Source organism: Antechinus flavipes, chromosome 5, assembly GCF_016432865.1.
Source record: "Antechinus flavipes isolate AdamAnt ecotype Samford, QLD, Australia chromosome 5, AdamAnt_v2, whole genome shotgun sequence".
In the NCBI taxonomy this organism is placed as follows: Eukaryota; Metazoa; Chordata; class Mammalia; order Dasyuromorphia; family Dasyuridae; genus Antechinus; species Antechinus flavipes.
In genome coordinates this window covers 79,588,006-79,600,452 of record NC_067402.1, presented here as the reverse complement: position 1 = coordinate 79,600,452, position 12,447 = coordinate 79,588,006, and the positions used below count along the sequence as shown (strand labels likewise).

General features: G+C 33.4%; 1 protein-coding gene across 4 annotated transcripts in view; it reads right to left on the bottom strand.

The window, feature by feature from the left end:
- DIP2C (disco interacting protein 2 homolog C) overlaps positions 1-12,447 on the bottom strand; it is a 593,021-nt gene that overhangs the window by 256,268 nt on the left and 324,306 nt on the right. For all 4 annotated transcript variants that reach the window (XM_052001629.1, XM_052001630.1, XM_052001631.1 and 1 more), the window contains one exon: positions 3,872-3,982. In XM_052001629.1, coding sequence (XP_051857589.1) covers positions 3,872-3,982 — 111 coding nt within the window. The remainder of the gene's footprint in view (positions 1-3,871; positions 3,983-12,447) is intronic.

The window sequence follows — 12,447 nt, the reverse complement described above, 5'->3', positions numbered from 1 at the left end:
TGAATATGAAAATAATGGAATACTACTGTGCCAATGATAACAGTGAAAATTTCACATAAACCTAAGAAAATTTGTATGAAGCAATACAGAGTAAAGGTAGTTAAACCAAGAAAACAATTTGTATTACAATAACAATATCGTGTTAAAAAAAAAAACACCCATTTTGAAGAAATCAGAACTCTAAGCAGTACAAAGATCAATTTTAGAGGACAGAGGAAGGACTGTATAAACTCTACAAAGAAGTGATGGATTCAAGATGAAGAATGAGACAGATGTATTTGGACATAGCCAAAGTAGGAATGGTTTTTATTCAATTAGGTATATTTGTTTTATATACATATGTATATATAGTTTTTGTTATAGTTACTTTTATATATATATACACACAGGCTTCTATATATAATAAATAATGAGTAGACTTTATGTATATAGAATATTATATATATATAGAATATTCCATAATCTACAAATATAATCTTCCTTTTGTATATATATATATATATTTATCTATATGTACATATAGTCATTTTTTATACAGGAAAAGGAGAAAACTAAATGCTCATTAATTGAAAAAAATTATTTTAAAAAGTACAAAGGAGCAGCCTAGACTACTAAATGAAGTTTGCCTCTATAGTTGCTCCCCAGGATAATTATTATGTCAGCACTTTCTGAAGTACTACTATTATGAGAATATTCCTTCACTTAAACATGTATAAAATGACTTCTATGCATGAGACTCTGTTGGAACTGAGAGAGATGGAAATAAAAAAGAGAGGGTCACTGCTCTTGAGGAGTTTACAATCTAGTAAAGGAGATATGTACAAGCATAACAGAAATAAAAATAGATTTATGATAAGAACATAAGAGGACCATCAGACTATCAATATACTATCCTAAAAATCTCAAAAGAAAGTTTGGATATATTTAATCCATACCTAGTTTGATTATTCTCTAAAAGTAGAAGGGGCTATTCATTATTAGATAAAACTTTAAAATGAAAATAATTTATAATTCAGGACAGTAACAAGTACATAATAGATGTTTAATAAATGTTTGCTGGTCAGAGGAAGTGATTTCCTCTAATATGTCATCTATTCTAGACCCTTGGCTTTTTGCCACTTTACAGATGAAAAAAAAAAAAAAAGATCTTAAGAGCTAAGGGGCTTACCCAAAGATAAAGTAAAAAAGTAAACATTTAAACCTAGGTCCTTAATTCCAAATCTTTGCTTTCCCTACTACACTATATACATCAAGTACATAGATTTATACCAAAATAGCAATTCCCACAGTATCTTCTGGATACTAAAAATATTGTTGAGGCATATCACAAACTGGAAAAAATAATTCTCCAAAGAATATAGTCAAATTAGGGAGATCAGGAGTATGGTAAAATGTCTAGCAAGTTTGGTTCTCCCAAATTCTAGACTTGAACAGTTGCCTAGTTCTAAAAGGTTAATGGAATATATAAGACCCAAGCTTGATAACTATTTGACAATTTAACTCAGAGGATGCTACTGAGAACCAAAAATAAGAGTCATAAGCTAAGTCTGAGATGAAGTGAGGAGGTGAATAAATAAAAGTAGAATGGTATTCTAGTTCTTTTCCAAAGGACTTAAACTTAATCTACTCCCAAATGTATTAAAAACTTGCCAAATGGCCCAATATAGTCATTTCTTCTGATATCCTTGTTCCCTTGACTCTATATCAAGGATGCTTAATCTAGAATCCATGGACCCCCAAGGAGTCCATAAAATGATTTCATCATTATAATATGCATTTCATTTTATTCATTTAAAAACACTATTCAAAGAAGGAGTCTCTGAGTTTCACTGTACCACAAAAGAGGTCCTGAAAAGATTAAGAACCCTTGCTCTATAACATCTCTCCTTCTTATCACCCTAAGTAATTTCTCCTCTAGAATAAACAATTAGGTTGGCTGAGTAATGATACACCATGAGATCCTCAAAAGAAAATATCAGGTTTTTTCGTTTTTCTTTATATCTCTAGCCCTTAGAACAGTCTTGGAACTTAGTAGGTACTTAATAAACACTGATTCATTGATTTTAAAAATCATTCCTAATAGCTATTTTAAAATATCTGAAACCTTTAAAAATACCGTATAGCTAAATGCAGGGAGATGATTTTGGCTGGTTGTTTGTTTCTTTTTCCTTGCCAAGTTTATAGATATAATGTCAGGAATCTGGTTTAGAGAGCAGAAAGTGAAATAAGACTTCCTGGATTTTCCTTCTAGATCTCCTGAATGTATTACTCTTCTGATAAGTCAGAACAAGTTTCCAAAATGCCTGAGAGAAAAAATGCAGCAGCATTCATAGTCTTAGGTATGAGCACCAATTTGGGAATAGTTCTACAGCCTGAGGAGGGGGAAAAACTAACATCTGGGAACAAAGCCACTTTCCACATAGTCCCAGCCTTTCAGCTTTTCCAACAAGATGGGAGAAGCATTGGTTAAGTAGGGCTCATGATCATCAAGGGGGCCATTACCCTTTCTTTGCCCAAGTGCCAGAAATCTTCTTTGTCTTCCTCTTCTTCCCTTCCAGAGGGTAAGCAGAGGCAGGCAGACTGCCAGACAGCTGCCCAGGTGGGAATCGTTGGTGGTTTATAATGAAAGGCTTCTAGCTAATAGGGAGAAGCATTATCATTGTTACTATTATCACCATTCCACAGCATACTCTGATCTGATGCTCTATAATCCGAGAACAAACAAAATAGCTTACAAAGATTTTCTTTAACAAAATCTCAGGTGGAGAAAAACATAGTATTTCAGTGTTCCAACCTTTCCCTATCCTAATAAAAGCATTTTAAAAATCTGGATGTTGAAGCAAGGGGAGGGGAAAATAACTCTTAAATTATCATGGTAGCAAATTTTCTACTGTGAAATTATTGGATGAACTAGTGAGAAAACTATGGAGACTGTATGCAGATTGAAGCATGCTATTTTCACCTTTTTGTTTGCTTCCTTTTTCTTGTGTTTTTTTTTTCTCTTTTATTTTGATTTTTCTTTTACAACATGACTGATATGGAAATAAATTGAAAACAATTGTATATGTATAACCATATCAGATTGCTTGCTGTCTTGAAGAGAAGACGGGGATAAGGGAAGGAAGGAGAAAAAAATTAAAAATCAAAATCTTGCAAAAATGAATGTTGAAAACTATCGAAAAATAAAATATTATTGAGGAAAAAAAGAAATTAATGATGAAATAGGCTTAGGCTAAGTGACAACTAGAATTAAATAAAAAACACCAAGAAAAGGTGGTTTCAAAAGGAATATAAAAACATATTATGGTGGTAAGTACACATGGTATGACATTTTCAGAACTTTTTTTACATTAAAAATAAAGTATCCTTGGTAAATAGAAATAGTTTTGCTTGAGAAAGAGAAACAAAGATACAAGATGATGTAAGTATAGTAAAGGTAAAGAAGATAAATATATTAGCTACAAAAACCTAAATCATCAGTAGAACTTTGTTTATAAAAGAAAAAATCTTTATTTTTCTTAAATTATTACATAAAATTTTATTAAATTTGCATATTTGTAATTTTTAAAATATGAACTTTGTTCATAAATATAAATAAAAGAAAAGATCTTCTTTAAGAAGTTCTGTTGAGTGATGGCATTCACCCCAGATATTCACTTGTTCTAAACAACATATAATGTAATAGGATCTATTCATCCCAAAATGACAATAATAGCTCATCAAAACTTACCTTTAGGGAAATGAACTATTGAGAAATCCAAACCTTCCTTCCCCTAACTGTCATTCTAACTCTACTCTTCGCTACACATTTCAATTTGCATGATCATTGCATGATTAGGTGGGAAGTGTCTCCTTAAACTTAGCACCTTACCAGATCGATATCGTTCATCCCGGGACCCCGAGGACCGACGGCGGTGATATCTTGAGGAGGAGGAGGGGGTAACAGGAGTCCGGCGTTCTTGTGGCAAGGCCTGATCCACCCCTAAATTCAATGGGAAAAGAAAAAAAAAAAAACAGGTAATTGTGATAATTCAATTGGAAGAATTTTAAATTATAGTTATGCTAATTTCTATAGAAATCAATTATGCTTCTCCTGTGACCCAGCAACAAGAAACCACAAATAATGCAGTTCCTATCAGCCAAACAGGAGTGGGGGGCAGGGGGAGAGAAGACAGAGAGAAGATAAAAAAGATTGTGGGTCAATGGCTGTAGGGTAGTTGGTGGACAGAGAATACTGTATACTGAGTATTATAGAGGACATACTTACTAAAGATAATTATTAAATTATGTCTGTTGCCACCTAAGAGCAATGAAAAAAGCAGCAGAATATACTATTTTTACATCATGAAGATGTTCAATGTAAATGAAGGTATAATGAAAAAGGGAACCTAATGTGAAGACAAGGAATGGGAAATATAAAATATGGAGATAAAAGTTTCTTCTCTTTCATAAACTAAATACATCAGTTTTTCAAAATCTATAAGAAAAATATCTTTTCCAAATTATGTATAAATAACAAATACATTTTCAAATATTTAAAAAATTATGGCATAGCATTTAATCCTAAAGAGGTAGTGTGAGCCAAAATGAGCCATTCAGTTCTTATTAATAAATCCCAGAAAAACTGAAGGTATAAGTGCATTCATTTATCACCTGTTCTTCTCAATCTTAATTTGATTGGTTGGTACAAAAGTGTCAGACTAGGCCTTTACCTTCTTGTTCCCCACTACTTTAATCTAGCATAAGTAAGAGAAATTCTTTCATGATTTACGATTCAATGGGAGGAGATATAGACCCATTGGAAATTATTGTGAGAGTTAGTTCCTGTGGTGACCATGGCCATGACATTAACGTCAAGTTAATTATAATAATTATCCATTACAATGATAATGATTTTATTATTATTCAGGTTATAGAATCTCCCACTACATTACTAGCCTTAGAGAGACAAGCATCAATAGAGTTTTTAGGAAGATGTCAGAAGACTTGCACTTTTGTCACTTTATTTATTTTTTTACATTATATAGTTTAAATCAAACCACTCCAGGGGAATCTATGATTTCATAAATGCAAGTATTTCCTTTAAACAATACATTTTAAGGAAGATGAGATTCACAGTGTGATTTGCCCTGGGTTTTCTGGTTTGGGGTAATGATGGAGCATGGGTTTCCCTAACTGACAGAACTTGATTCTAAGGCTATCTCCTTTCTTCCTTCTTCCTGGCATCATCCCTTTCTCCTTCTCCTCAGCAAAATTACCACTGGCACTAATGGGTGAACTTTCAAACTTAACTGGTACATTAGAAAACGTGTGTTTGCTCTATGTTGATGTTTTGTTGACACAATACCAGTAAGAATGTCAGATGAAGCCACAGAGAATGAACCTCCTACAGAGTTTGAAGTTTTCTCTACCACAAAGTTGCAAATGAGTCAGAATTGCAGAGAAAGCCTATAGGGCAATATCATATAAGAATTCTAACACCTGAAATATTTCAATTAAAGGATAACTATATCAAGGAAATATATTTGTCCCCCCTTTGGTATATATAAACAAACTCAAAAACAGAGGGAAGAAAGGGAAAAAAATTGAAGAAAAGAATGGGAAGAGGGGAAGAGCAAAAAAGAAGAATACAAATCATTCTTGAGTAGAAACAATTTATAATTTCCAAATAAGTACTTGTGGAAGAATTCCAAAGAAAATTGACAAAAGAGAGGGAGAGAATAAAGAAGAGAAAGGAAGGAAATAGAAGAAGAAGGAGGAGAAGGACAAGAATCAAAGAGATACTCAGTGATGGAAATCCTTAACCAACCAGGTTAAAATCTAAATTCTACAATATTAGGAATCTGGATGTTCAAGAAGGAAATAAAAACTTAAAGATTCTTCAGTCTGGTATACTTTCTTCCTTGTGTCTATAAGTCAGAGAAAAGAGACAACTATTTCCTATCCAATCAAAGTTTAACCAGTAAATGTAGTGTAAGATTTCACGAATGCTATGTGCTGGGTAGACAGTATCTGCGTCACTGGAAAATATGTAAACCACATAGTCACCAAAAGAACATGGAAGATATGTTTGAGCCTATAAATTTCCACAGAATAATGTTAATAATATGTTTAAACCAGAACAGATCACTATGTCTGATGACCTGGCAGAAGTGACCACCTTTGGAGAATTCAGGATGCCATGTATGCCAGAAAACATCTGTAGGCAACTTTATTTCACCATAAAGGGACCATCAGAAAAGGCAAAAAGCACACACTCAGAATCATGTTTATTTATGTATGAAAGAGAGAACAAAAATGGTGAGGAACATAAAGTGGTATGCTTTTCCAATAGGATAGTCATTGTGAGGATTGACTAGACACATGACCCTGACCTTAATCTTAATCTTGGTTTTCTAATCTATTCTGAAGCAACTATAAACTGTCAAAACAGAGTTTTTCAAAGTAGTGTGAAGGAGCCAATGAATTCTCTAGAAACATCTTAAGGTTTGATAAGACATTTCATGTGCAGAGTTAGACTTTAGAATTTCAGTGAAATTTACAGATTTTTCTCTAACTTTAAATTTATCTGATAATACAATATGAATCCTGCTTTCCTTTCTTCTTATATCTCTAAATTACTATAATCTTTATCTTAAAGGTACATATTTATTTTTTGAAGTCAATACCAGAAAGAAATATATGTGTTTCTACAAAGAGGTGAAAAGAGCACCAAATTAAATGAGGTGAATAATTCATATTATTTATTCTTTTAATGTTCACAAAGAACTTTACATACAGTATCTCAGTGGACTCCATTTGATTTACTGTTGTCCACATAAGAAGAAAAAAAGGAAAGCAGAAAATTATTCTAAATTACAATATAATTTCTAGTTCTTACTATTCATTATTTCAAGATAAGCAAAAATTAGCACCATTATCCTACCTTTACCTCTTAAGGAAGTATTGATTTCTGACTACAGGCTCCTGTAAATTCTGTTTGCCTCCATCTGCCCAATGTGTGTGCTGTCACACTAAATTTTCATTTAATCACGGTTCTTGAAATCAGTATTCATTTTTTAAATGATTTAAAGAAACTTGAAAATCCCTGAAAGCCTGGATTGTGTCTTTACTCCCAGTTGACTTGGTATTTCAATGAGCTCTCCCTTGATTAAAAGACAGAGTCAGAGCTCATAGTGGGTTCACACTGTGAGAATTTGAACTATCAGTTCCCTTGTGTCATTCTTCCACCCCAACAAGAAACCATAGGAGAGAGTATTAAACTATGTAACATTCTCACTTTACAAGAGAATAAATGTAGTGACACAATGCTTAAGATTGAACAACCCACCCTATCACAAAAAAGCTGATTTCAAGCTTCTTTCATCCCTATCTGAATTTAATTAGGATGAAGAGCCTGCTGTCTTAGACCAGAAAAGGATCATCAGCATCCTAAGTATTGACAGAAAGTTTCATTAATCATTCCATTATCTATTCCTACTGATATAGTCAGTAAGCACACTTCCTCACCAATGTTGGAAATTCATTTTATATTCTTGATCAAGAATATAGCTTAACTCGGATACAAGAAATTTGACACTTTTGTTGATATAAGATAACAAATCAAGTTGGCCAACCACTAGCTCTCAGAATTGGTGACAGCCCCAAGGGAGAGCCTCAAAGAGGCATTTTGAAATGAGGTGGATAGTCATTCACACCTCAGTTAGCAGCAAGAACAGACTCCTTAAGAAGGAACAGCAGGAGAAATACAGAGTCACCAGTGTCTGTGAGTACTGGACCAAACTGTGGTATTTCTGTCCACTTGTAATTGGGATTTCTTTTATATTTCCTGTCGCAATCTGTTCTGGGAAAATAGGCTGTCACAGACTGTCCATGTTTTAAATTATTAACAATTACTTATTTGAATGTTGTTTCTTCTTCTATTTCACGGCTTAACTTTGTCTCTTGTATTTTATCTAGTGGAAATACAATCTATTTCTACATCACTAGAGGAGCTATAGGTTACAGGTTTCTTTCAGCTGAAGACCATAGTCTGCAAAGTCTATGTAAACTATCAAGGCTTACATAAATATTCCCAAAGCAAAGGAAAAAGGGGAGGGAAAAAAAAACAAATAAACCATCAGAGTGAATTTAAATGCTTATGGTAGCAAATGGAATTTTTATTGTCAAGATCATCAGACTTGTAGTACTAATAGCTGCCTAATATAGCACTTTAAAATTTTGCAGAGTATGTTCTACAGATTAGCACATTTGAACATCACATTCAAAATGCTTTCATGCTCTTACTTGCATAATGAAAACATTATCCTAAATCTGTGTTTTGGTATTATTGAGAAATGATTCAATGGAAGAAGCCCTCTGCTAAAATGGCAAAGATGGGATTAATTAAAATTGATGTAAAACTCAACAAATAAAAATAAGAATGGAAAAAGTGAGCTGTTACGAAATACCTCTTAATTAATTAATTTTTTAAATAACAGAGTCTCTTATCAAAATCTTTTAGAACTCAAGAGAAATCTAAAAAGGTAAAGATTAATCTTGGGAACTATATTTTGACTATATAGATGTATAAAGAATACATGTATACCTTGTTCTAGAAATTGATGTGGAAAGGACATCGTACCAGAAAAAGGGTAAAGTGGGGGTAGTACATCTCATGAAGAGGCATAGGAAACCTATTATATCTGAGAGAAAGAATGGAGGGGGATGAATATAGTGGGTATCTTATTGCCTTCAGAATTGGCTTTAAGTGAAAAATCTTAAGACATATTCAATCTATGGTGAAACTTCTCCCATCTCATTGAAAAGTGAGAAGGGAAAAGTGGAAAGGGAAGGAATAAGCTAAGCGGAAGGGAATACGGGAACTGGGAGGGAAATGGGTAAGATAGGGGGAGGAACTCTAAGGCGGGGGGAGGGACACTAAAAAGGGAGGGCTGTGAGAAGCAAGGGGTGCTCACAAGCTTAATACTTGGAAGGGGGAGAAAGGGGAAAGAAGGGAGGAAAGCATAAACCGGGGTTAACAAGATGGCAAGTAATACAGAATTGGTCATTCTAACCATAAACGTGAACGGGGTAAACTCCCCCATAAAGAGGAAGCGGTTAGCAGAATGGATTAAAAGCCAGAATCCTACAATATGTTGTTTACAGGAAACACACCTGAAGCGGGGAGATACATGCAGGTTAAAGGTAAAAGGTTGGAGCAAAATCTACTATGCTTCAGGTGAAGTCAAAAAAGCAGGGGTAGCCATCCTGATCTCAGATCAAGCTAAAGCAAAAATTGACCTAATTAAAAGAGATAAGGAAGGACACTATATCTTGCTAAAGGGTAGCATGGATAATGAAGCACTATCTATATTAAACATATATGCACCAAGTGGGGTAGCATCTAAATTCTTAAAAGAGAAACTAAGAGAGCTGCAAGAAGAAATAGACAGTAAAACTATAATAGTGGGAGATCTTAACCTTGCACTCTCAGAATTAGATAAATCAAACCAGAAAATAAATAAGAAAGAAGTCAAAGAGGTAAACAGAATACTAGAAAAGCTAGATATGATAGATCTCTGGAGAAAATGTAATGGAGACAGAAAGGAATACACTTTCTTTTCAGCAGTTCATGGAACCTATACAAAAATTGACCATATATTAGGACATAAAAACCTCAAACTCAAATGTAGTAAGGCAGAAATAGTAAATGCATCCTTTTCAGACCACGATGCAATGAAAATTACATTCAACAAAAAAGCAGGGGGAAGTAGACCAAAAAATAATTGGAAACTAAATAATCTCATACTAAAGAATGATTGGGTAAAACAGCAAATCATAGACATAATTAATAACTTCACCCAAGAAAACGATAATAATGAGACATCATACCAAAATGTATGGGATGCAGCCAAAGCGGTAATAAGGGGAAATTTCATATCTCTAGAGGCCTATTTGTATAAAATAGAGAAAGAGAAGGTCAATGAATTGGGTTTGCAATTAAAAATGCTAGAAAAGGAACAAATTAAAAACCCCCAGTCAAACACTAAACTTGAAATTCTAAAAGTAAAAGGTGAGATCAATAAAATTGAAAGTAAAAAAACTATTGAATTGATTAATAAAACTAAGAGTTGGTTCTATGAAAAAACCAACAAAATAGACAAACCCTTAGTAAATCTGATTAAAAAAAGGAAAGAGGAAAATCAAATTGTTAGTCTTAAAAATGAAAAGGGAGAACTCACCACTAACGAAGAGGAAATTAGAGCAATAATTAGGAGTTACTTTGCCCAACTTTATGCCAATAAATTCGACAACTTAAATGAAATAGAAAAATACCTCCAAAAATACAGCTTGCCCAAACTAACAGAGGAAGAAGTAAATATCCTAAACAGTCCCATCTCAGAAAAAGAAATAGAACAAACTATCAATCAACTCCCTAAGAAAAAATCCCCAGGACCAGATGGATTTACATGTGAATTCTACCAAACATTTAAAGAACAATTAACTCCAATGTTATATAAACTATTTGAAAAAATAGGGATTGAAGGAGTCCTACCAAACTCCTTTTATGACACAGATATGGTACTGATACCTAAACCAGGTAGGCTGAAAACAGAGAAAGAAAATTATAGACCAATCTCCCTAATGAATATTGATGCTAAAATCTTAAATAAAATATTAGCAAAAAGATTACAGAAAATTGTCACCAGGATAATACACTATGACCAAGTAGGATTTATACCAGGAATGCAGGGCTGGTTCAATATTAGGAAAACTATTAGCATAATTGACTATATCAATAACCAAACAAACAAAAACCACATGATCATCTCAATAGATGCAGAAAAAGCATTTGATAAAATCCAACACCCATTCCTAATAAAAACACTTGAGAGCATAGGAATAAATGGACTTTTCCTTAAAATAGTCAGGAGCATATATTTAAAACCATCAGTAAGCATCATATGCAATGGGGAAAAACTGGAACCTTTCCCAGTAAGATCTGGAGTGAAGCAAGGTTGCCCACTATCACCATTATTATTTAATATCGTATTAGAAACACTAGCCTCGGCAATAAGAGACGAGAAAGATATAAAAGGAATTAGAGTAGGCAATGAGGAAACCAAACTATCACTCTTTGCAGATGATATGATGGTATACCTAGAGAACCCCAGAGATTCTACCAAAAAGCTATTGGAAATAATTCATAATTTTAGCAAAGTAGCTGGCTACAAAATAAATCCCCATAAATCCTCAGCATTTTTATACATCACCAACAAAACCCAACAGCAAGAGATACAAAGAGAAATTCCATTCAGAATAACTGTTGATACCATAAAATATTTGGGAATCTATCTACCAAAGGAAAGTCAGGAATTATATGAGCAAAATTATAAAAAAGTCTCCACACAAATAAAGTCAGACTTAAATAATTGGAAAAATATTAAGTGCTCTTGGATCGGCCGAGCGAACATAATAAAGATGACAATACTCCCTAAACTAATCTATTTATTTAGTGCTATACCAATCAGACTTCCAAGAAAATATTTTATTGATCTAGAAAAAATAACAACAAAATTCATATGGAACAATAAAAAGTCAAGAATCTCAAGGGAATTAATGAAAAAAAAATCAAATGAAGGTGGCCTAGCTGTACCTGATCTAAAATTATATTATAAAGCAGCAGTCACCAAAACCATTTGGTATTGGCTAAGAAATAGATTAGTGGATCAGTGGAAAAGGCTAGGCTCACAAGACAGAATAGTCAATTATAGCAATCTAGTGTTTGACAAACCCAAAGCCCCTAACTTCTGGGAAAAGAATTCATTATTTGATAAAAACTGCTGGGATAATTGGAAATTAGTATGGCAGAAATTAGGCATGGACCCACACTTAACACCATATACCAAGATAAGATCAAAATGGGTCTATGACCTAGGCATAAAGAACGAGATTATAAATAAATTAGAGGAACATAGAATAGTTTATCTCTCAGACTTGTGGAGGAGAAAGAAATTTGTGACCAAAGATGAACTAGAGACCATTACTGATCACAGAATAGAAAATTTCGATTACATCAAATTAAAAAGCCTTTGTACAAATAAAACTAATGCAAACAAGATTAGAAGGGAAGCAACAAACTGGGAAAACATTTTCACAGTTAAAGGTTCTGATAAAGGCCTCATTTCCAAAATATATAGAGAACTGACTCAAATTTATAAGAAATCAAGCCATTCTCCAATTGATAAATGGTCAAAGGATATGAACAGACAATTTTCAGAGGATGAGATTGAAACTATTACCACTCATATGAAAGAGTGTTCCAAATCATTATTGATCAGAGAAATGCAAATTAAGACAACTCTGAGATACCACTACACACCTGTCAGATTGGCTAAGATGACAGGAAAAAATAATGATGAATGTTGGAGGGGATGCGGGAAAACTGGGACACTAATGCATTGT